The sequence below is a fragment of the Nuphar pumila genome, chromosome 8, assembly GCF_984573655.1.
Source record: "Nuphar pumila chromosome 8, dmNupPumi1.hap1.1, whole genome shotgun sequence".
NCBI classification, from domain to species: domain Eukaryota; kingdom Viridiplantae; phylum Streptophyta; class Magnoliopsida; order Nymphaeales; family Nymphaeaceae; genus Nuphar; species Nuphar pumila.
In genome coordinates this window covers 25086131-25112516 of record NC_143256.1, presented here as the reverse complement: position 1 = coordinate 25112516, position 26386 = coordinate 25086131, and the positions used below count along the sequence as shown (strand labels likewise).

General features: G+C 36.7%; 1 protein-coding gene across 1 annotated transcript in view; it reads right to left on the bottom strand.

The window, feature by feature from the left end:
- EMB2421 (FAD/NAD(P)-binding oxidoreductase family protein) overlaps positions 1-25908 on the bottom strand; it is an 82204-nt gene extending 56296 nt beyond the window's left edge. Inside the window, exons 1-5 of the mRNA XM_090015305.1 lie at positions 25689-25908; positions 9003-9085; positions 8659-8794; positions 8068-8564; positions 7866-7913 (exon numbers count right to left, since the gene is read on the bottom strand). Of these exons, the coding sequence (XP_089871431.1) occupies positions 7866-7913; positions 8068-8564; positions 8659-8794; positions 9003-9085; positions 25689-25908 (984 nt within the window). The remainder of the gene's footprint in view (positions 1-7865; positions 7914-8067; positions 8565-8658; positions 8795-9002; positions 9086-25688) is intronic.
- Positions 25909-26386: the final 478 nt, after the last annotated feature.

Below are 26386 nucleotides of genomic sequence, written 5' to 3'. Positions count from 1 at the left end.
TTGTTTCATTAATGGCATTTATGTAATATCGTCTATTGTATATTTGCTTTTATTTTATAAGGATTAGGGTTTGGTGGTTGCGCGTGATTGAGCCACCCCAGCCATTGTACATCTCTCTCTCCCTCTCTCTCTGCTTTCTATTTTCTGTGCAGATTGGACTGCGGTAGAGTCTCCTCAAGACATCTTATACATCCGTGCAACAGGGGCAAAGGTTTCTTCGTAATCAATGTTGTATTCTTGACTATATCCTTTTGCGATAAGACGAGCTTTATATCTTTCAAGAGTGTCATCACTCTTGGTTTTGACTTTAAAAACCCATCTACATCCTATTGTTTTCTTTCCTTTTGGAAGATATTGAAAGTCCTAAGTTTTGGCTTTGTTGAGGGCTCTAAGTTCGTTGTCCATGGCATTCCTCCACTCTATCATTTTCTTAGCTTCTTCAAAATTTCTAGGTTCTTGATATGAGTAAATTGCACTAAGACATGCCTATGTTTTGGAGAAAAAGACTCATAGGATATAAATCTAGAAGGATTTTTCCTAAATCTTTTAGTTCTTCGAGAGTGGTTGGAAGGTTCACTAGGGTCACTATATTTCTCCATCGCACTTTTAAAAGTACTTTTAGCTCTGTGTGTATAGGTAATTGGTTCAACAATCATTTTTTCTTCATGTTGGATGGGTTGAGGAATACTTTCACTTATATCCTCATTCTCATTCAATTCATCATCGCTAAAAAAATCATCATTTCTAGATAATAGTTCAAACAAGAAAGAGTAATCGGCATTATCTTCATGAGTTTTGTGTTCTTCAAAACCACTCATGTTTTCTAAAAATGTTACGTTTCTTGAGACATGTAGTTTATCATTTTTAGTATCATAACACCTAAAACCTTTTTATGTTTTCGAATATCCTAAAAACGCACAAGGAATAGCTTTAGGCGATAGTTTATCATTCTTGTCGGTGAGGACAAAACATTTACAACCAAAAATTCTTAACCTATTGTAATCGGGTTCTTTTTTATACAAGGTTTCATATGGAGATATTTGATTCAAATTTTTGGATGGAAGTCGGTTTGTGAGGTAAACCAATGCAAGAGCCGCTTCGGCCCAAAATCTTTTTGGATTTTTTTTAGAAATGAGCAAAGTCCTTGTAGTTTCTATTATATGTCTATGTTTTCGTTCGGCTAACCTATTTTGTTAAGGTGTTTTGGGGCAAGACCTTTGATGAACAATGTCATTATTTTCAATATAACTTTTGAAATCATTTGAGAGATATTCTCCCCCGGAATCGTTTCTAAGAATTTTTAGTTTACTATTGAATTGATTTTGTATCATCATATGAAAGACCTTAAAAGTAGAGAAAACTTCATGTTTATGTTTGAGGAAGTATATCCAACTATATCTTGAGAAATTATCAACAAAAATAACATAATACGAAAACCCTCCCTTAGACACTACGGGTGCTGATCCCCAAACATCTGAATGCACAATTTCAAAAGCCTTGGTTGAAAACTTAGTTCTTTGTCCAAAAGTTAAGCTTCTCATTTTACCAAGAATACAATCATCACAATTAAAGTTATCTTTACGTAAAGTTTTAGCAAAATGTAAATAAGAAAGCTTGACAATATTTGGATGCCCATGGTGTTTGTGCCAAACATTTATATCTTTATGTTGGGCAACATTACAAAAAGAGGGTTTTGGAATTTGAAGAAATTTCATAAGATAAAGATCTCCCTTCCTAGAGCCTTCCCCAATCAACTTCCCGGACCGGCAATCCTGTATCCAACATTTATTTGATGAGAAATTGATATCACACTCACGATCCGATAGTTGAGAGACGAAAAGCAAATTTAAATTTAGTTTTGGGATAAATCTAACTTTAGGAATAAAAAAACCTTGTCTTTCAAAATCACCAATTCCTTTTATTTCAAGAGAAGCCTAATCCGCGGTAAAGACAAAAGAAGGTGACAAATTTTTTGAGTATTTAGAAAGTGCAAAAACATTTGGAGTTATATGAAAGGATGCACCCAAGTCTAAGAGCCAAAGAGTCTTATCAGGAGGAGAGAAGGTGGTCATGGCGGCTCCAGAAACGGATCCCTTGAGGAGAGGTTGAAGAGCTTCCATGATTTGATTTAGAGACAAAGTAGCATTGTTGGAAGTTGATGGTCCTTCTTCCTTGGTTGGTTGGAAAGTTGTAGACATAGCCACCATCTTTTTCCATTTAGAGCATACCGGTTTAATGTGTCTCGGTTCTTTGCAAAAGTGGCATATGATTTTACTATAATCTCTTCTTCCATAATGCCCACCATTTTCTCTTCCTCCTTGATTTTTGTTGAAATGAGGGGGTTTATAAGTTTTCACATTATTCCCCGGTCTTGAGACGGCATAAGCACCCTCATCCTCATCCTTAAAGGGAACGGCCAACACACTTAGATTGGTTTTATTCATCCCTAATCTAGTTTTTTCTCGACTTAGTTTGGTAAGCACATCTTCCAACGAAGGAGAAGAGAAAGAAGACAAGATGGAGGATTTAGTTTGTTCGAACTCGGGTCTAAGCCCATTTAAAAAGCTGAAGAAATGATCCTCTTCTAATTGTTTGGCCCTCAATTCAATAGCCTCTCTACTCCATTTAGGTTCTTGGAGAGCAAGTTCATCCCAAATAGTGGATAGCTTAGCAAAATATTCTCTAACGAACATTTCTCCTTGTTGAAGGGTTAAAGCCTTCTTTTGGAGATAGTATTTATGCGACAAGTCTCTTAAAGTATACATTCTTTCAAGATAATCTCATACTTAAAAGGCTTTTTTGAACTTCAAAATATTGGCATTTATTTTCGTTTCAACGAAAGAAAAGAACCATGAAAGAATTTTGTAGTTCTTCATCTCCCATTCTTCATGTTTTTTATTGTATTCTTCAATGGCTTTTTCTCTCTCTTCACCATCAAGAACTTTGATTTCACCCCTCTCAATAATGGTGATCTTAGGTTCGGGAATGGTTCCTTTGACGTATCCCCAAAGACCTTTCCCCTTAATGTGAGCCTCTATATTCCAGGCCCAAACATGGTAGTTGGAACCATTTAATTTAAAACCAAGTGAAAAATGACTCTTTTTCATCCTTTAGAGAGGGAAGAGTGGAGAAAAAACACGTACCACTAAGGGTATTTCAAATCTTGTCGTAAAAACTTCCAAAATATTGAAGGAAGAGAAGCCCCCATGCCTTTCACCAAGACACCAAAAGCACGCTTTTCGAGGTACTTGCAAATACGAGGAATGACACGATCTTCAAGCTTTAACCTTGCTCTGATACCATGTGAAAATATCTCAAAAGAGATAATGTGCATAGAAAGCACAACCACCACAAAGGGAAATGTGCACAAAGGCACAAGAACACTTAGAACAAGATGTACTCAAGGTACAAAAAGAGAACATAAATGCAAAAATATAAAGAATTTTATTGAACAATGCTCCAAGCATTGAATAACATTTAAGAAGGGGGTTCACCCCTATTTATAAGAAGAGAGAACCTTGGAGGGGCTCCCACTAGACGTTGGAGCCCCTCCAACAGTTAGAAATCTAACTGTTGGAGGGGTCCAATGTCTAGTTTGGACCCCCTCCAAGTTGACTTAGTCAACAAAGAAAAGAAAGAAAGAAGAAAAAGAAAAAAAAAGAAAAAAGAAAGTTACAAACATATATACTAATGTGGATATGCGTAAAAAGAGGAAAAGACAGAAATACCTCTGGAGTTTACATGATGGAAAAATAATATATATATATATATATATATATGTGTGTACAATAAAACGAGATACAATTTAACATAAAGTTGATCAGATTTGCCGAGATTCGTGGTTATATAAAACTGAACAGGTTTGCCGCGTACAGGTTGATATTCATGTTGGTTGCAGGCTTATGTATTTGATTACATATTTGATTGGTTATGCATGCTCATGCAGTCGAATGTCATGTTGCAAATGTGCATATCATACGCATTGAATCTGAAATTTATTTGATGTTTACATAAATATGATCATATAAATGTTCGGATGTTTATGCATGAAATTAATCATGATAATGTTGTTGCAAGCATCGGTTCACATACGTATGCGTTTGGCTTTATGTGTGTTCATGTTGTGTGTTTGAATGTATATTATGAGCATGTTCTGAAACAATGAGTGTGTTGCATGTTCACTAAAATTTTGCAAAGATATATAAATCACTTTTGAGATGTGTTGATGGTTAGATGTGAACTACTGCGGGCCGTGTAGCCCAGGAGCATGTGTTGCTCCACTTATTCTTAATTTTATTTATGCATTGCAAAATTTATTTCTGAAAATTATTGGTTTTCTAAAATTGATTGTACTATTAAAATATGGCGGGCCAGGGCCCAAAGTTGGTTTTGCATGTAGATTTGCAAAATGGTTCTTGTGTAAAAAACTTGAAAATTGTTTAAAAGATAAAATAGACCAAATAGTGTAATTAATCTCTTCATTGATGTCCCTTTCACAGTGTGGGAATCTTGAATAGCGGTCTTGGGGGACTGTAAGGATACTAAAACTCCGTGTGTGATTGTGCCCCTAAACCCGATGTGGTAGTTCATCTCCCGGCCACGGTTTTAAGGAAATTTCAGCCACTTTGCTTAGGGTGGTGGTGTTGAATTAGCTGTAGTTTTGGTATACCAATAAAGTGATGTCAGTGGTTGAGGATTTTCATTGATGTCCTGGCATTATGTGATGATTCTTAATGTTCCGATGGAATGTGAAGATTCCTTATATCGATCGAGGAACAAGTGTGAGACCCAATAATAAAATACAAATTGTGTATTAAGCTACAACTGGGAACCTAACTTGGACTTCAGAAATTTGTACCCGTTTTGAGTATCCGCAGGTTTAAGAAAAAGTAGAAGCTGAATTTTGTGTGCATTTAATAGGTACATGCATGCAAAAGCAACTCTGATAAATAACTTAATAAGTTATTCATGCATGTGCATTGAATCATGCATATTTACTGTTCAACATTAGTTCATGCATTAATGCTTATTTTGTTTCGTATGATAATTGTTATTGCATGATATTTGGTTAAAATCCTTGGATGGTAAGTTAAGTGTGATAAGTTATTTTATTGTGGTATTTCTCTTAAATTTATACATGAATTTGGTTTATACTATTTCCTTTACTGTTTGGATTTTTAAAGAATTTGTACAAAGGACCTTGGTTCTTACCCGTTTTCATAAAACTGTTTTATAGGTCTGAATGCTCAGTGGTCTCAACTTACCGGCTAGATACTGCGAACATTATGTGACTGGTTTTTGGGTTCTCTGACAGAGTGACTCATTTATGTCATAGACGATTTTTCTGTCTCAATTTATTTGACATTATTTATTGATTAATAAAGTTCAATTATTCTTCTTTGATTCAATGCACAGTCTGTTTGTGGTTTAGTATATTAAATTTGTGAAACCCCGGATCCTTGTATTTGTTTCCGTAATTGTTTAAAAAAATCACTATTTTTATGAGGGTCAGTTAAGGTCGTTCTTATATACTTGTGCATATCAAGTTAGATATTACCTATGCAGTTTATGCATACAGTCAATTTATGAGTGCTCCCAAGACAAATGATCTAACTACAATGCTCAGGATTATCAAATATGTGAAAGACACTATGGACTGTGGTATGTTCTTTTCATCATCATTTGTCACAGTTCTAAGAGCCTTTTATGATGCAAATTTTAGAGGTTTTACTTGGGATCGCCTTTCTATTACTGGCTCCTGTATTTTTCTTAGAAGCTCCCTGGTCTCATAGAAAAGTAAGAAAAGCATAGGATTTGCCTTATCCATAGCGTAGCAGAATATAGAGCTATGGATCAAGTCATTGCCGAGATTATTTGGATACTGTGGCTATTGGGTGAGTTGGGAGTTTTCATTGTTGACAAGACTTTTTTATATTTTGACAATATGAGTGCTATTCATATCACAAAGAAAACGGAGTTTCGTGAGTGAAACCAAGCACATTGAGATAGATTGTCACTATACAAGGCCTATGAAGATGGAGTCATTGCTCTACAGCATGTGAACTCAAAAGATCATATCACATATGTATTTACAAAGAGTCTTGCTCCTCATTTTAACTCATTCATTTCCAAAATCGGAATTATTATGTTGCATCATCCCAAGTTTAAAAGGGAGTGTTAAGAGTTGTGTACAATAGTGTATTACTATTTGTGTGTTGCCGCTCACTATGTATCTATTTGTACATTACATTCTTATCAAGGGATATTCTTGTCCATATAATGTTACCCTAAAAGTAGTTTCCTTTGTCTTGTAGTGTAGAAAGAGGGGTTGACTCTTATAAGGGTGTATTTTGTTTCATTTGAAGTTAATGAAATTTTGCTCTCTTTACGTCTCTTCATCTTCCATTAACCTTCACTCTCTTTCTTGCCTTCCTGAGATTTGATAAGCGGCGCTACTACAGGTGGAAAGCAGTGGCCCTCCTTTCTCTACTATTCTTTGAAAAGTTGAACCTCTCTCTCTCTCTCTCTCTCTCTCTCTCTCTCTCTCTCTCTCTCTCTTGCTGGAAATTTGTTGCAGGTTTTTCTTGAGAACAAGCATTCTACTACACATAACCAATGGTGTCTTAGATTTCTTTATGGCTAAAACAATTGATTTTGTGGCATGCTTTACCTAATCTATGTGATTTAGCATATGAATTTTGTAACCATGTCGGTAAAGAATTCCATGGTTGATCTGTTATGGGATCCCTTAATTTTGTCGGGGAACATGGAGAGAGGCCAACATTAATCCAAGATCACCCTTTGTTTATCTGAAGAGCAATTACAATTTGACTCGTATAATTTGTGAACTCATATTGAAATTTCTTCATGTTTTGTTTTTCTAATTTTATAATCTGTTGTATACCGCAAACCTAGCCTTTGTCTCTAAACTAAATTTTCTTTTTTATTAAAAAATTGTAATGTAGCTCATAAGCATTTGTTATTAGTGTTGATGTAGTTAACAAACTTGTGGAGTCATGCATAAGATGATAAATGGTAATATATGAAGAAAACTCTTTTTTTTATGTTGTCTTCCCCAAAAATAGATAAGAACAAATAGAAATTAATTTGTTTGGTTTTTAATTATTTTATTTCTAATAGCAGGTTGTCCCCATCTTTACCAAAGGCAAACAGCCCCCATGTTATGGATCGTTGGGAGCGTGAAGCTTGGCCCCTTTCATTATGTCGGAAGCCCAAGCGAATACGCATCATGGTGTTGCCTGTCCTCCTTTGGTCTATGTATATTTTAATTATTTATCATGATACCTACGCTTTATCGCTCGATACTTATGCCTCACTCCATAACTGTTGTAACGCTTCGCCTCGCCTCAACACACATTGTATGAAGGAATTGATAGATATTTACAAAATATTCGGTTATTTTCTGTTGATCTTGCTACAACATCCTGCTTTTGGCTTCTTCTTATTTCCCAAGAAGAACATGGAAGAGGCTATTTATGTTAATCCTAGTCACCACTCAAATAGAATTCAGCACACAAGATTTTGAATAGCTTCTCATTCACTCATGGAAGTCCCTTTTCAACATATAGGAGAACAATTTTGAGATTTGATGTGACTTATACTGTCAATACATAAGTCTACACACTCTTGTGGATAAAATTCTAATTCCCCTCGTAGACTATTGTCTAAACTAGTGATTACCTACAGTATATGATCATATCTAAAAAACCATGTCTCTTAGTAAAACTATGAACAAATTTCTGGAAAAAAATAAAGAAGATGCTGCAAAAGAACATTATCATGCAAAAGAGACAAAACGGATACTACATAATTACATGCCATACAAAAATTCTCCAAGGATATACCTCAACAGTAAATTCTTCCAGGTTTTGTTGAGGAGGATAGAATGGGATCTGTAAACAAAAGACATGATAATCTCTAAGATATCGATCAGTGACTCAGGCATTGGGTTTGGATGGGCTAAACCATCAAAACTATTGTCAGCAGCAATAAGACCAAGATAATGCTAGATCAACTGTTAGAACCAAAAAACTTCAAGAGTATTACCTGCAACACGAATTCCCCTTGGTTAAGATCATGTGCAACAAGAACCCCTATAGCTTCTGGATTAAAGATGAAGAACAACATTCCAGGTCTCTGATGTAGTAGGTGGCTTCCAAGATCTCGGCTCAAGAAATGGACACTTACAAGGTTTTGCATCTCTCTTTCCCCTTTCATGTCTATCCCAACTAGTTTCCTTACTGTGCTCCCTGCACCATCGGCACCAACAAGGAGGCTGCAGCGGATATTTCGTTCTATCAATTTTCCTTCTTTACGAAAAGAAGCACCCACCATAATACCTTCAGCAGTGGGGCTGAATGACTTGCATTCATGCTCCATCAAGATTTTCTTCTCCCATTTACTACCATGAATTTGACCACCATCACAGCTATTAGCAGTGAAAATGTGGAAGCCAAGATTTAAGAGCCTTTTAAGTAGCAATCTTGTAAGTTTGTACTGTGAGAAGTGCGCGACAGATATAGGACTCACAATTTGCTCAAAATCTGGATAAGGAGAAGGTCTTCAATTATATAAATAACCAAGAATTTCTGAAATTCCTTGTAGCAAGAAGTGCTCTACAAGATTATGATAGCTCACCCTGAGGCTTCATATGATCTACAGACCCAATGATCGGACCAGAAAGAGAAGTGCAATAAATGAACTTTCTCCATAAATCCACAGGAGGTTGCAGTTCAAGGATCTCCTTTGCCAAACCATCGAGTTTGTGAAACAGCTGCAAGGAAGATGATTTAGAAGATATATCTTCAATGCATAATTTTGAATACTAAATATGTCAGAACTACCATATTAGATTCATTCGGTAAACCCCAATCTATAAAACAAATTGATATCCCAGATGCACAAAGAAGGCCAATAAGACAACCTGAATATGACTCATATCTGCAAATATTGATAAACAACAAGGTCGAAATAGGAAAAACCTCCATTGAGCGGTTGTTGATGAAATGAGCTTGGGGATGATGAGAAAAAGCATTACTTTTCTCCAGAAGTGCACAACTTATCCCTACAAAATAGCAGTAACTATTTCAACTCTCCAAATTGTTTCAAAGCTATAGAAAGATTAGCAGAACTTCCGAATCTAATGAAAGAGAAAATTGTAAATAGTAACACACGAAGCACCAAGTACCATCATTTGGCATATTGATAGCTTTAGGCTTTTCGCTTGATCAGTAAAACAAGAACTAGGATGATTCCATGTATTGTAGCATATAAATTTCGTTGGCATATTATTTTTAAGAAAGCAATTTCATAATAACTTGATCAGTCCCTGAGTCAGTTGCTGGAAAAAATGACTAATCATCAATTTAACAAAAAAGGAGGAAAGATAACATAAAATTACAAGAAATATTTAAATGTTAAGTTTAAAAAGACAGATGGTACATCATTTTAGGGCCAGTTAGGCAATAATTTTTAAAAAGTGTATATACACAAATATAATTATATATAATATACTTTAATATATATTATTTATATTTTTCTTTTTCTTTTTCTTTTTCTTCTTTTTATTTATTTTTTGTATTTTAGGATTGTCTAGTTCATATTGAACTAGACTCAAAACCAGTCAAAGATTTGACTAGTTTTGAATAGCCGTTGGAGCTAGTCCAATGGCTACAAATAGGGCCGTTGGACTAGCTCCAATGACTCTCTTGGAGGCCTCTAAAGGCTCTCTCTCTCTCTCTCTCTCTCTCTCTCTCTCTCTCTCTCTCTCTCTCTCTCTCTCTCTCTCTCTCTCTCTCTCTCAATGTATATAAATAGGGGTAACTCCCTTCTCATTGTATTAACGCTTCTTAAGCATTTTATGTGAATGAAATAAAGTTTATTATTTTTCTTTTGAGTTCTTTCATTTATGCCCTTTTGTGGGTTATGATTAAAGTGTCTTTGATAGACACTTATTGCAAGCATTTGTTCTTTCACGAAAGATCCTCATTTTCTTACATGGTATCAGAGCTTGGAAGCTTCTAAATCTTGAAAAGTTGTCACCTCGTTTTCCATGCCATTTTAGCAAAAAATTGATTTGTCTCCTTGTCCATGATTCAAGTGCTCTTGTGCCTACATAGTTGAAGAAAGAAGTGGTTCGAAGGATCGTTGACTACTCAAAGATCGTGATTATGCTCTTGCTCCTTTGTCTCATATTTTCTTTTTTTTCGGTTTTTCTTATTCACCTTTGTAAGAATGGATGACAATGATAAAGTCATCATCATGACCATAAAACTAAATGATACCAATTATGTGATGTGAGCTTCAATTATGAAGCACCACGTTTGGGGGAAGGAGTTGTGGGGGTTAGTAGATGGTTCCGATTCGGAACCAAAACTAACTCTTACAAAGATTGAAAATGAGAAAGAGGTACCTCTCATGGAAGGAGAGAAAACTATGACATTAGTTACTTATGAGAAAAAATGGAAAGAATGGAAGATGGAGCATGCCAAGATCATGTCTTAGCTAATTAATAACGTAAATATCTATAAATGCTCTAGTCTTGCAAAATTTGAGCATGCCAATAAGGCTTGGGAATATCTTAAAAATATGTATTCCCTTAAAGACATTGCACATGTGTGTAATTTACAAGATAAGGTGTGAACTATGACCCAAAGGGACAAAAGTATTAGAGAATATTATAATGAGTTGTCCGAACTTTGAGAAGAGTTGACTCTTCATGAGCCAAAGTGGTATTGTCCCAAAGATATCGAGTTTTGCCAAAAACAACTCGATATAGAACATTTTTACCAATTTGTAAATAGTTTGAAGTGAAAATTTGAAACAACCATATCGGCCCTTCTACATAGAGGAAAAGTTCTCTCTATTGTTGACACTATTAAAGAATTAACTATAGAGGAAAATAGGCTAAAAAAGAATACTCCAAAGAACGAAGAAGATTTTGTTCTAGACGTATCTAGACTCGGGAACTATATGCGCACTTATAGGCTACCTCATTTCGATAGACAAAGCAATGATTATGACAAAAGGAAAGGCATTTGTCAGTATTGTCATGAATCAGGATATTATAGGCATCAATGTCCTAAATTAAAGAGAAGAGATAAAAAGAAAGTTGCATTAGTCGGTTCATCACAAGAATCAAAAGATCAAGTCAATCAAGATGCACTCGCATCTAATGGCACATTCTTCAACCTCTCCTCAAAGAAGCATCTTCCTCAACTAAAGCCTCAACTAGAGCAGTTGTTTCATTATTCTCCGATCCTGGTAACTTTCATTGGCTTCATAACTCTGGTGCTTCCTTTCATAGGAACCCAAATAACAATAGCCTGTCTGAATGTCATAATAATAACTCAAGTGTGTCAAATGTTTTCACAGTTGATGGTATTAAGACTGTATCATAAAACTGAAGTTGGGTCTCTAATATGGATCGGGTTTTCTGTTTCTGATGTAATATGTAATCTCTAATATAGATCGGGTTTTCTGTTTCTGATGTAATATGTAATTTTAATGTATTTGGGTATGGATCCAAATCATAATTGATCCAACCCACTTTATGTTTTTTGTATATAAATACATACATGGAATAGGGCACGACTCCTAAGAGAAAGGAGTCTCCCTTTGCTACCGCAGCCCTTCTTTTCATCCTGCCTCCTTCCTTCTTGCACTTCACGTGTATGGTGGTCCATTCTAACATGGTATCAGAGCACCAGGCCTCTGTGCATTGAATCGTCTCCAAAGAACGTGTTCAGTGAGACCAACGTTCCAGGTGAGTACTGCCTTCCAGTTTTCTTCTTCCTCTCTCTTCTACTATCTGAATCATTCCCCACTCCTTCTATTTCTCACCAATATTTTTCTGTTTAAGGTCTTGTTATTCTCTTATCTCAATATAGATTTCTGTACCCTCGATCAGGACAGATCTTATCCCAGATCTGATCATTAGATCAGACCCTATGTGACTGCAGGTCTGTTCACAGATCTGAGCGTTGTTCAATTCCAGATCTGATCCTGGAATCAGAGCTTGCGTGACTGCAGATCTAACTCCAGATCTGATCGATTAGATCAGATCGTGCGTGATTACCTTTATTAGTTTTGGATCTGAAGACTCCCGAGGCCTGAATCTGTCCAGGCGTGATTTCTTTTATCAGTTTTGAACATTCTCGTTTGTTTAGATTTGAACCCAAATCTTGCGTCACTGCAGATCTGACTCCAGATCTGATTGTTAGATCAGATCGTATGTGATTTCTTTTATCAGTCTTGGATCTGAAGATTCCCGATGCCTAAATTTGTCCAGGCGTGATTTCTTTCACCAGTTTAAATATTCTCGTTTTGTTTAGATCTGAACCCAAATTCAGATCTGAATTCTTTCTTCTAGTTCTATTTCTTCTACCTTTGTTATAATCCAGCTTGAGTTTTCCTTCCAAACTTCTCCTAGAATCCAGCTTGAATTCTCCTGCATTCATATTCCATCTGTTAGAATCTATCTTAGATCTGACGTTAATCCTTGAGTATTTGGCAGCAGTCAGACAGGTTCGTTTGCCATATTTTCCTTGTTTCAATTTCAGTTTTCATGGATTCTCCTACCCTGCAATCTGGTTTTCTAGGTCAACTTATCTCTGAAAAATTGAATAACAACTACTTGACCTGGAAAAGGCAGATACTGCCTTTTATTAAGAGTCTCGACCTTTATGGACACCTAGATGGAACGATTTATGCACCACCAGAATTTATTGTGCAGGAAGTTATGGATGATAAAGGAGAGACTTCTAACAGACTAATTCAAAACCCTGAATTTACTGCTTGGAGAAAACGAGATCAGGTTGTTGTAGCCTACATTACCTCTACTCTTTCACAAGAGGTTCTTGTAGGTATTCCAGATGAGTATTCAGAGGTGGAGTTGTGGGAACAGCTTGTAAAGACATATTCACAAATTTCAGAAGCAAGAATTATGCATTTGAAGAGGGAGTTTCAGCTCCTAAGAAAGGGGAGCATGACTGTTACAGAGTATATAAACAAGGTGAAGATCATCACAAACCAATTGGCTATGGTGGGTTGTATGATTTTTGATAAGGATAAAGTTCAACAAGTGTTAAACGGGCCTGGGTCAGATTATCACATGCTGGTTACATCTCTCTTGTGTCTTCCTTCACTTCTTAACTTTGAGGATCTTCGGGAGAAATTACTACAATATGAAATTTCCATCAAGGAGGAGGGTTGCGGTAGGCCTGTGACAGCCAGCATAAAAACTTTGTCATATCCTATGAAAATGAACCAATATGAGAATTTCGTTGGGGCGTTCCCTACTGAGCGACGCGTTGTACTCTCTAGGCCCGGAGGCAGTGATAAATGTGCAAGGGTTGCTAGGTCGTCGCCCAGAAGCGACGCGTCACACCGGCGCCCGGGTGTGGTGTCAAATAGGCAAGGGTTCCCTCACTTTGTTGGACGGGTGGGGGTAAAGAAGTTAGTCCAAGACCATAAAATTAGGTTAGCCACTTGGAACATAGGGTCTTTAACTGGTAAGTTGGTAGAGTTAGTAGATGTTATGTGTAGGAGAAAGATTGATATTTTATGTCTTCAAGAGACCAAATGGGTAGGTGAGAAAGCTAAAGTGATAGAACCTTGGGGATATAAGATTTGGTATACAGGAATAAATAGGAATAGGAATGGAGTAGGGATTGTTATGAGTCGTCAGTTTATAGATAATGTAGTTGAGGTCCGTAGGAAGGGTGATAGAATTTTACTTATTAAATTAGTATTAGGTACGAATATTATTAATATTATTAGTGTTTATGCACCTCAAGTAGGTTTAGATGATTCCATTAAGCATCAATTTTGGGAAGATTTAGATGGAGTAGTACAAGAGACATCTTATGGAGAAAAGCTTTTCATCGGCGGTGACCTTAATGGACATGTAGGCATTAGTAGGGATGGATTTGAGAATATCCATGGAGGCTATGGTATAGGAGAAAGAAATGAAAGTGGAGAAAGGATTTTAGATTTTTGTTTGTCCTATGATATGATCTTAGCAAACACTTGGTTTAGGAAGAGGGAGTCTCACCTAGTAACATTTAAAAGTGGGGTTAATACGAGTCAGATAGATTTTTTCCTACTTAGAAAGAGAGATAGGGGTTGTTGCATCGATTGTAAGGTTATACCAGGAGAAAGTGTAGCTACACAACATAGAGTCTTAATTTTAGATCTTAGAATTAGACAATGCCGCAAAAGGGATAGATATAGGATAGATCCTAGAATTAAGTGGTGGGCACTGAAAGGAGCTAAACAAGGAATGTTTGTAGAGCAGGTAGTTAAGGAAGTTGATTGGTGTCTCGAGAAGGATTCAGAATCAATGTGGAACAAGATAGCGGGTGGTATGAGAAAAGTAGCTAAGGAGGTATTGGGTGAGTCTAAAGGCGGTGCACCACTAGGTGATACATCATGGTGGAACGAGGATGTCAAATTAGCTATTAAGGTTAAAAGAGAGTGTTATAGAAATCTAAGTAAGAGTCGTGATAATGAGAATTTGGAAAAGTATATGATAGCAAAGAAGGAAGCTAAAAAAGTTGTTCGAAACGCGAGGGCTAAGGTATATAAGGAGGTTTATGACAAGTTGGATACCAAAGAAGGCGAGAAGGATATTTATAGGCTTGCAAAGATGAGAGATAGGAAATCGAAGGATTTGGGTATGGTTAGATGTATCAAAGATGAAACGCAAAGGGTTTTAGTCAAAGATGAGGAGATTAAAGAGAGATGGAAAGATTATTTTGATAAGCTATTTAATGATAGTCATGCTCAAGATCTTGGAGACTTCTCCATTCCTTTTCATGAGATAAATCGTGACTTCATGCGCAAGATTCAAAAGAAAGAAATTGCAGAGGCTTTGAAGAAAATGAAATCAAGAAGGGCAGTTGGCCCAGATGGTATACCTATCGAGGCTTGGAAATGCTTGGGAGAGAAAGGTTTAGAATGGTTGACAAATCTTTTTAACTTGATTTGGCGAACAAATAAGATGCCTAATGAGTGGAGGAAGAGTACTTTGGTGCCTTTATATAAGAATAAGGGTGATATACAAGATTGCACAAACTATCGTGGTATAAAACTCATGAGTCATACTATGAAACTTTGGGAGAGGGTGATTGAGTCTAGGTTGAGGAAGGTTGTCATGATATCGGAGAATCAATTTGGTTTTATGCCTGGAAGATCAACTATGGAAGCTATACATCTTCTTAGACAACTTATTGAAAGATATAGAGAGAGGAACAAAGATTTGCATATGGTTTTTATTGATTTAGAGAAGGCATACGATAGAGTACCTAGGGACGTTCTCTGGTGGACAATGATGAAGAAAGGTGTTTCTCTCAAGTACATTAGTATAATTAAAGATATGTATAAAGGAGTAGTAACCAATGTCCGCACTTGTGGAGGGGTGACAACCGATTTTCCGATAACGGTTGGGTTACATCAAGGATCTGCTTTAAGCCCTTTCCTATTTGCGATAGTGATGGATGAGCTTACGAGATCAATTCAAGAAAATGTACCGTGGTGTATGTTGTTTGCTGATGATATTGTTTTGATTGATGAGTCTAGAGCTGGGGTTAATGCTAAGTTAGAATTATGGAGACAGACATTGGAAGCTAGAGGTTTTAAGTTGAGTAAGAGTAAGACTGAATATATGGAATGTCGGTTTAGTAAGCAACGAAGTAGTGATGGGAGTGTAGTGAAGCTTGGTGAGCAAGATATATCGGTGAATGATTATTTCAAATATTTGGGATCCATCATTCAAAAGTATGGAGAAATTGATAGAGATGTAAATCATAGGATAAAGGTTGGGTGGATGAAATGGAAAAGTGCTACTGGAGTGCTGTGCGATCGTAGAATGCCATTGCGGTTGAAGGGAAAGTTTTATAGGACGACTATTAGACCCGCTTTACTATATGGTACGGAATGTTGGGCTGCCAAGAGACATCATATTCAAAAAATGAGTGTAGCTGAGATGCGGATGCTTAGATGGATGTGTGGAAATACAATAAAAGATAAGATTCGGAACGAAGAGATACGTAAGAAGGTAGGTGTTGCACCCATTGAAAATAAGATGCGAGAGAATCGTTTACGGTGGTTTGGACATATTCGGCGAAGGCCTAATGATGCTCCAGTTAGAAGGTTGGAGAAATGGGAAAATATATTAGTTAAAAGAGGTCGGGGTAGGCCTAGGAAGACTTGGATGGAGATGATAGGAACGGATATGAATGCTTTGAACCTCACCGAGGACATGGCGTTGGATAGAAATGATAAGAGGAAAAGGATTCATGTGGAAGACCCAAAATGAATTTCTTTTTTGGTTCATATCGCTGACCCCAATTGTTTTGGGATGAAGGCGTAGTTGTTGTTGTTGTTGTTGTATGAAATTTCCATCAAAGGCGAAGATGTAGGCAACAATTCAGGAAACCAAGAAGTACTGTTTGCAGGGATAAATTCAGGGAGAGGACGTGGTTACTTCCGAGGAGAACATGGACAGATAAGGAATAATCAAGGGGGCGTGGATTGTTACCCACGCCTAGCACACCGAGCTTTTTTGGAAATCACAATTTTAAAAATGTTCCAACATGTTATTTGTGTAACAAAAAGGGACATATCAAGGCAAATTGTTGGCACAACCCGCAAAACAAAGGTAAAATGAATATGACAAGATCGTCAAGCAAGGGAAGAGCTGGAGGAAATCAATGGGATGAAGACAGTGTCAAGAATCTTTTGATATCAGCTTTGTCAGGATTAAATTTTAAACAGGGTGATCAAGGAACTTGGTACATTGATTATGGAGCTGCATCACATGTGACAGACGATATTGGTAAGATTTCGAAACCCATCCCTTATCATGGAAATGCAAGTATTAAAACTGAAGATGGAGCTCTCCATCCAATAACTTACACTGGAAATGTGAATATTCCTCTTTCCGATGGTTCCCTAAAATTGTCCAATGTTTTTCATTCTCCTAATATTGTCAAAAACATCATTTTTGTTTCTAAACTAGTTGATGACATTTATTCTTGCATCGAATTTACTCTTTCTTCTGTCTGTGTCAAGGATCCACTCACGAAGAAGACGCTCGTTGAGGGAGAACGAAAGGGAAACATGTATATCCTAAAAGAAGCTCCTTCTTCTGTTCGTAGAACTGGACCAAAATCGTCCATTGGTCAACCATTCAAGTTGGATTCATCTAAAGATTGTTTAAGTTTGTCCTCGTATAATAAGTCAAATATTTGGCATCGTCGTTTGGGTCATTGTAATAATTCCGCTCTTGAGAAATTAGTGTCGAGTGGTCTTATTTCAAAGTCAAGTTAGTGTAATAAGGTTGATGGTTTCCTTTGTTCTAGTTGTCTGTCGTGTAAGAGTCATGTGCTTCCTTTTAATTCAATAAATGAAAGAGCTTCTTTTCCTTTTTAACTTGTTCATTCTGATGTTTCGGGACCTGCTCCACAATCCTCTTTGTCTAGTAGTCGTTACTATGTCACATTCATTGATAGTTATACCAGATACACTTGGATTTATTTTATGAAATACAAATCTGAGGTATTCAAATTCTTCTGTTTATTCCATGCTCTTGTTGTCAATCAATTCTCGACAAATATTCAACATTTTCAGTGTGATGGAGGGAGAGAGTATCTATCAAAGGAATTTACTGAATTTCTTCAAAATAATGGGATAAGGCGTAGAATACCTTGCCCACATACGCCACAACAAAATGGGGTCACAGAAAGAAAACATTGTCATATCGTCGAAAGTGCCCTAAGCATGTTGCATGACACTCAAATTCCTTTAAGTCTTTGGACAGAAGCATTTCACACTGCGGTTTATGTAATAAATCGGTTACCAATGAGGTTAAATAATTTAACTCCTTATTTCGTATTGTTTGGTACCCAGCCTCAATACAGTCAACTGCGAGTGTTTGGATGTGTATGCTATGTTCATATTGATAGTTCCCAACGTAACAAATTTCAGGATAAAGCTTGTAGATGCAAGTTTGTTGAGTATGCTGATGAATATAAAGGATATTGATGCTATGATCCAGACACTCAACGCATTAAAGTCTCACGAAATGTTGTCTTTGATGAGAACAATGTTCAAGACTCAAACAAGGAAGGAAAGGCCACTAAGGAAGAAGAAGGCTATCAGTCGTGGCTTGTAAATGAGTTATTTGATCAGCTGGAGATGGATAACTCTGCTCCATGTCATACAGTGATAAATGAGTGTGAACCCATGGAAACCAATGCAGGATCTAGAGGGAACATGTTGACAGTTGCTCAGGAATTTGTTATGTCTCCCACTGCAGATGACAGAAGGTTTAAAGGGGCAGTGTATGCCAGGAGAAGAGATACACCCCACACAACTGAGCAGGTCAGACGCTCAGAGAGGATTAGACACCCAATTGAAAGATGGGTAAATTACGAGAACTTTTCCACAGAAATGCAGTTATATGTTGCGCAGGTTGAAAAACAGGAAGAACCCATTAATTTTTCTCAAGCCTCCTTGTCATCAAAATGGGCAGATGCTATGAATGAAGAAATGGGAGCCTTGCATGAACGTAGGACCTGGGAAATAGTTCCTAGGCCGCCGGATAAGAATGTTGTAGGGTTTAAATGGGTATATAAGATCAAGTACAAACCTGATGGATCCATTGAAAGATATAAGGCAAGACTTGTCGCTAAAGGCTTCACACAAGCATATGGAGAAGACTATGACGAGACTTTTAGTCCAATTGTAAAAATGGGAACCATACGACTTGTGTTATCCTTAGCGGTTCAGCATGGATGGCCTCTAAGTCAATTTGATGTTAAAAATGCATTCTTACATGGTGATCTAAAAGAAGAAGTCTACATAGAGCAGCCTCTTGGTTATGCAAAAAACAATCCTGAGACAATGTTTGTAGGTTGCGACAAGCATCACGTTCATGGTTTGACAGTTTCTCCATTGAAGTACAACGATATGAATTCATTCGATCTCAACTTGATCATTCATTGTTTATCCTTCGAGAACACTAGGTCAGCATCTTACTCCTCATATATGTAGATGACATTATTATTACAGGAAATTCTTGTAAGCATATAGAGACCACAAAGGTCCTATTGAGTCAGAAGTTTAAAATGAAGGATCTGGGTGTTCTATGATATTTCTTGGGGGTTGAAGTGGATCGACAAAATACTAGTCTCTTGTTGACCCAACACAAGTATGCTCCGGATCTTTTGGAGAAATCAGGAATGAAGAATTGCAAGCCATTGAATACTCCTAGCGTGTTAAACCATAAACTCAGTGCTCAGGATGGGGAGGCATATAAAGACCCAAAGTATTATCGTCGATTAGTTGGGATGCTTCAATATCTTACTTTTACAAGGCCGGATATTGTGTATGCAGTGAATCAAGTCTCTCAGTTCATGCATGATCCATATACAAAACACATGAATGTTGTTAAAAGAATTCTTAGGTACTTGAAGGGTACTCTTAGAGATGGACTTGTTTATCATCAATCAAAGACAAAAGGAGAACATAGACATCTTGAAGTGTATGCAGATGTAGACTGAGCAGGAGATCCAGACGATAGAAAATCAGTTTCCGGGTATTGTGTTTATGTTGATGGAAACTTAATAGCATGGAGTAGTCAGAAGCAACGTGCTGTTGCGCGTTCCAGTACAGAAGCTGAGTACCGATCCATGGCATCCGCTACTGCTGAAGTTACATGGTTAAGACATTTATTAACCGAAATAGGAGAGAGGGTGAACACTGCAAATCTATTTTGCGATAATCAAAGTGCCATATAAATTGCCTTCAATCCTATCCATCATGGTCGAACAAAACACATAGAGATCGATCAACATTTTGTTCGACAGAAAGTTGAGGACAAAGAAATTATCCCAACTTATGTACCAACAGGAGATCAGGTTGCTGACCTTCTTACCAAAGGACTTACGAGTGCGCGGTTTTGGTATCTCAAAGGCAAGTTATCCATGGTACTGGACCATGCACAACTTGAGGGAGGGTATTAAGACTGTATCATAAAACTGAAGTTGGGTCTCTAATATGGATCGGGTTTTTTGTTTCTGATGTAATATGTAATCTCTAATATGGATCGGGTTTTCTGTTTCTGATATAATATGTAATTTTAGTGTATTCGGGTATGGATCCAAATCATAATTGATCCAACCCACTTTCTGTTTTTTGTATATAAATACATACATGGAATAGGGCACGACTCCTAAGAGAAAGGAGTCTCCCTTTGCTGCCGCAGCCCTTCTTTTCATCTTGCCTCCTTCCTTCTTGCACTTCACGTGTACGGTGGTCCATTCTAACAGATGGTACATCTCTTGAAATAAAAATAATAGAAAATTTCAAAAAAAATCAAAACTCCAAAAAAATCTTTTATCCCAAAAGTTAGATATATTCTCAAATTAAATCTAAATTTGTTATCTATCTCTCAAATATCTGATCATGGGTATAACATGTCCTTTTCTTTTCATGGTTGTTGGGTACATGATCGTCAGTTAGAGAAGTTGATTTGGGAAGGTCATAGATAAGGAAGACTCTGCTATATGAATTTTTTGGAATTACCCAAGAATGTTTTTTGTTATAATGTTTAGAAATTGGATTTAGATCTATAGCACAAAAGATATGGTCATCCTCATATATCCAAAATCCAACACTTTCCAAGTTTAGGAAAATTTTGTAATTCTGAAAATTTTGCTTATAAAGATTGTATTCTTGGTAAAATGAAGAGATTACCATTTCATGATAGAACTTTTGTTTCATCAAGACCACTTGAGTTAATACATTCGGATGTTTGGGGTCCCGCACCAGCCATATCAAAAGGTGGATACACATATTATGTAATCTTTGTTGATGATTTCTCTAAGTATACTTGGATCTACTTCCTTAAACATAAATCAGAGGTTCTTTTGCATTTTCAAGCATTTCACAAAATGGCTAAAATTAAATTTCAAAATGATATTTTCATTTTTCGCATCGACTTACACTACAACAAGTCGATGCGAAAAATGAAAATATCATTTTGAAATTTAATTTTAGCCATTTTGTGAAATGCTTGAAAATGCAAAAGAACCTCCGATTTATGTTTAAGGAAGTAGATCCAAGTATACTTAGAGAAATCATCAACAAAGATTACATAATATGTGTATCCACCAAAGATTACATAATTTGAATTTTTGCCAAAAGAATTTAAAGATTATCTCAATTTACATGGCATCACACATCAAATATCTTGCCCTCGCACACTACAACAAAATAGTTTGGCCGAACAAAAATAGCGATACATTATAGAAATTACTAGGACCTTGTTGATAGCAAAACAAATACCAAAAGAGTTTTGGGCTAAAGCAGCCCTAACTGTTACCTATCTCATTAATCGAATGCCTTCTTCTTCTTTGAAAAATATAACTCCAATTGAAAAACTTGTCAAATCATCTCCTGGTTACTCCAAGTTAAGAGTTTTTTTATGCAAATGTTTTGTCTTCACTAACAAGAATGATAAACTCTCTCCACGTGTCATTCCTTGTGTCTTATTAGGTTATGTAGATAATAAAAAAGGCCCGCTATAGGTATTTTGATATTAAAAATGAAAATTTGTATGTATCAAGAAATGTATCCTTCTTGAAAAAAAAAAGTTTTTTTTTATTTTGAAAAGGCCAAGAAAGTAACCGAATATTCCTTTTTGATAGATTTGACTTCAAAATCTGATGGATGTGACTATAAATGTGACCTTGACGATGGTCAAGATATTATTGATACAGAAATAACATAATTAACGAAGAGCAAACTCATAGGGACACCAATTGTTTGTAATACTCAAGACGTAGGGAATCCAATCTTCCATGTGCATTGAAAAAATATTTAGAAGTACAAACCAGAAGGTCATCCAGAGTCTCTAAACCTCCTAGTAAATTTGTGTCCTACAAATCATTTTCACCTGCATATAAGGCATTTATTGCATTGATACACTCGTATATAGAACCTTTATCCTATACTCAAGCCAAAGAACATATAAAATGGGTAGAAGCCATGAGGGCAGAATTAGAAGCCTTAAAAAAAGCTAACACTTGGACTATTCAAGATATTCCACAAAGAAATAAACCTATAGGTTATAGGTGGGTTTATAAGTTTAAAACCAAGAATGATGAAACTCTTGAAAAATATAAAGTCAGATTAGTGGCCAAGGGGTATTTCCAAAAGTATGGCATAGACTACAAAAAAACTTTTGCTCCAATTGCCAGGATGACCACAATTAGGACCTTGCCTTAGCCTCTATTAGAAAATTGTATATATTTCAAATGGATGTCAAAAATATTTTTCTCAATGAAAACTTAGTTGAAAAGCTATGTAACAGGGATTCGGCTAGCAGGGTGCCGCACCCGCGTCGACGCGACTCGACGCGGGTGCGGGTGCGGTCAACCCGACCCTGAGTGCGTTGACCGCACCCAGGATCATTTCGGTCCATTTTTTATGGATTTTTTTTTTTAAAATTGCCCTATGAAATGGGCTGCGAAATTTAAAAAAAAAAATCTTGGGGGGGGGGCTGCCCCCCTATAACCCCCCGCTAGGGGCGGGGAACCCCCAGACCCCCCTTTATATATATATATATATATTACATTTTTTCCCCTGCCGCACCCCCGCACCCGGGTTTTTTGGAAGTGCCGAATCCCCGCACCCATGTGACATACTTGAAAAGTATATATGGAAGCACTACCTAGTATAAGTATTCATAAGGGTAAGGCTCTTTGTTTTGAAAAAAACTATTTATGGTCTTAAATAGGTACCAAAAAGCTTAGATATGACAGGTTTAGTCATGTTATGCTTGATATTGGATTCAGAACTTGCCTGACTGACGTTGCTTTGTTTGTTAAGATTTTTGATGTAGGGATTATTATTATTATTCTTTATGTGGATAACATGATCATCACTAGAGGAGATAAACAAGGAGTTAAAAACATTAAAAAACTTCATAAAAATCATTTTGAAATGACTTATTTAGGTTTATTGAGATATTTTATAGGAATTGAAGTTGTTTATTCCCTTCGAGGTTATTTATTATCTCAATCTAAGTTTGTTTTTTATATTGTTTCTCGGTCCGGAATCACAGATGATAAGAAAGTGGATACTCCATAAGTTGTCAATATCAAAATAAGAATCAATGATGGAGAACTTTTTGAAGATCCTACTCCTTAAAGATAGCTTATTGGAGCACTTTCCTATCTCTTCATTATTATACCTGATATAGCATACGTTGTACACACAGCTAGTCAATTTCAGCACGCTCCCACTTCTGTTCACATAGGAACAATTTTGTGTATTATTAGATACATTAAGTCTTTCCTTTTACGATGCATCTTCTTATCTGCTTCATCTTCGTTAGATTTAATTATTTATATTGATGCTGATTGGGAGGTGATCCCAATAACAGGCACTCGACCATTGATTTTTTTGTTTTTTTAGGTGAATCTTTGATTTCATGGCGGTGCAAGAAGCAGCAGAAGATCTCTCTTTCGTCAACCAAAGCTGGATACCGAGTCATGGCCACCACAATGATGGAGGTAGTTTGGCTCAGAAGACTACTGGCTGACATGGGAGTTGAAGTGACAAAAGTCTCATGGATGTACTGTGACAAAAAGAGTGTGATCTACGTTACCAGCAACCAAACATTTCATGAACGTACCAAACATATTGAAATGGATTGTCACTATGTCAAAGAGGAGTATCTACATGGAACCATTGATCTGCCTTATGTTATATCAGAATACGAATTAGAGAATTTCTTCACCATACCTCTCGTTGCCCTAGATTTTATTTCCTCTTAAACAAACTTTCGCTCATTATACCGTAAGTTTGAGGGGGAGTGTTAAAAAGTGTATATACACATAAATATAATTATATATAATATATTTTAATATATAATAATTTATATATTATTTATATTTATTTTTTTTTCTTCTTTTTATTTATTTTTTGTATTTTAGGATTGTCCAGTTCATATTGAACTAGACTGAAAACTAGTCAAAGAGTTGACTAGTTTTGAATAGCCATTGGAGCTAATCCAACAGCTACAAATAGAGCCGTTGGACTAGCTCCAACAACTCTCTTGGAGCCCTCTAAAGGCTCTCTCTCTCTCTCTCTCTCTCTCTCTCTCTCTCTCTCTCTCTCTCTCTCTCTCTCTCTCTCTCTCTCTCTCTCTCTCTCAATGTATATAAATAGGGGTAACTCCCCTCTCATTGTATTAATGCTTCTTAAGCATTTTATGTGAATGAAATAAAGTTTATTATTTTTCTTTTGAGTTCTCTCATTTATGCCCTTTTGTGGGATATGATTAAAGTGTCTTTGATAGACACTTATTGCAAGCATTTGTGCTTTCGTGGAAGATCCTCAATAATGCAACTTTAAAAATGGAAGGAAAGCTAATTAGCTAGATGAATTTTCTAGTATCTAACTGATCAGAAAGGAGAGCTGAGGAACCTCAAAAGTTATACATGATACAAAATTTGTAAGGTAGAATCATGATTTTGTAACACCTCATTCCTCACAGTATCTAATCAATTGCAAATGAAAGCTTAGGAATCTCAAAAATTCTACACCTGTCTAGTGGGAAAGTGAGACCAGATATGGCAAAATTTTGCAACATAAGAATCATGATCTTATAAGTGTTGTAACATTGAACTTCTCTAGTCTATATCACACGGATACTCCATTTTGACTCCCATTCAGCATCCCCTTATATACAAGTCATATTAGAAACTTCATAAAAATGGCCATTACTAGAATAAGGCCCTACATTATCTTTTTTCTCTTTGTCTCCTACACAGCTTCATTTTAGGAGTGGAAACTCAGATTCATTTCATGCACAAAAGCATGGTCTGCATCCTTCTCACATAACAAGCAAACACGGTAATCTACTAGAATGGATTTATGGTCACAGAGAACACCAAGAAAAATAGATATCGTGCTTGCGAAGCACCAAGAGCCAAGAGCTACAATTGACCTTCAAACCCTTTCTATTGTCTGAAAGATATGTCTCAACTAGCATTAATCACTAAAAGTGCAGGTTCTTTCGATAACTTGTTCAAGCAAAGAGTAAATAGCCATCATAACTTATTACAAAAAATTTATGAATACAAGATCAAACATAAGAGCCTGGCCAAATCTAATAATAACCTACGCTTACAGGAAAAACATCTGAAGCATAATCCATTCTTTCTGCATCTGGCATTCCAGCCGTGTAATATCAACCATGGAAAACATTCTAAAGATCATAGTTTCGAGTTCACAAATCTGAGCATTCCCTCGATTTTGTCAGAGAACGCTCAATATATCGTTTTCTCGGTCATGCAAGAGTATCCTCAAAGGCATACATTTCATCGCTCTTACAGCAATTTCAACCAAGATTACACAACTAAGAAACTTCTCAGCACTCCAGACTATGATGAAAACCACAACTGCCTTCAAAACTATCCATGCTTCTCTCATATTCATCACAATTTCATCTTATGCGCATAGTTTTTATACCCACAAAAAAGAAATGCAAGAAACCAAGAACCAAACCGACCAACAACCCTGAAAATGAAGATCGGTAACAGAAAAAAAAGGAAAATGTGGGGGTAGAACAAGTGGGTGCCGGTTGGTATTACCTAATTTAGTGAGAAGTATGGAGAGAACCAATCCCACAGGCCCAGCACCCACAATCAAAACCGGCACAGTCTCATCCTCACCGTCCCTCTTCACTGACCCAGCATTGGAGCAAAGGCTTCTACTGAAAATCTCGGTAGTGGGCTTTGTGGGTACGCCATGACCAACCACAGTTGGATCCCAACGCCACCTCCGTGGCCTAAACGTTCGGTAGATCCTCATCAGGAAGAGAGAGAGAGAGAAGTCAAATGGGCTCTTCCAGCGAGAGTGAAATTGCAGAGATGTTAAATGGATCGGGTTTTACCCGAAATATGACTAGAACCAATTCCGAACCAAGAGAAACCAGATGTGGACCTGCTTAATCGTGACCTACAAAGCTACAAGCTTATAAGGTTGGGTCAGCAGGGTTGTGGTCAGAACTCGATCTGGCTTGATATCCATGATCCAGATCCAAAACCAAGTCCAGCTATTTTGGTAAATGTGGGTGCCCAATAAAGCCTGTTTGGTTCACACCAAACCATAGAAAAAACTAAAGCTTGCAATAGTAAGATCAAACCACTTAGGTTTGCTAAATCTGAAATTGTGGATGTAACATAGGTCAGATTGGTGTCTGATATAATCGGATTTGGGGTCAGAACCAGACTCTGATAAGTAGAGTCTATACTGAACCCGAATCCAGTTAATGCTTATGCAACGTACC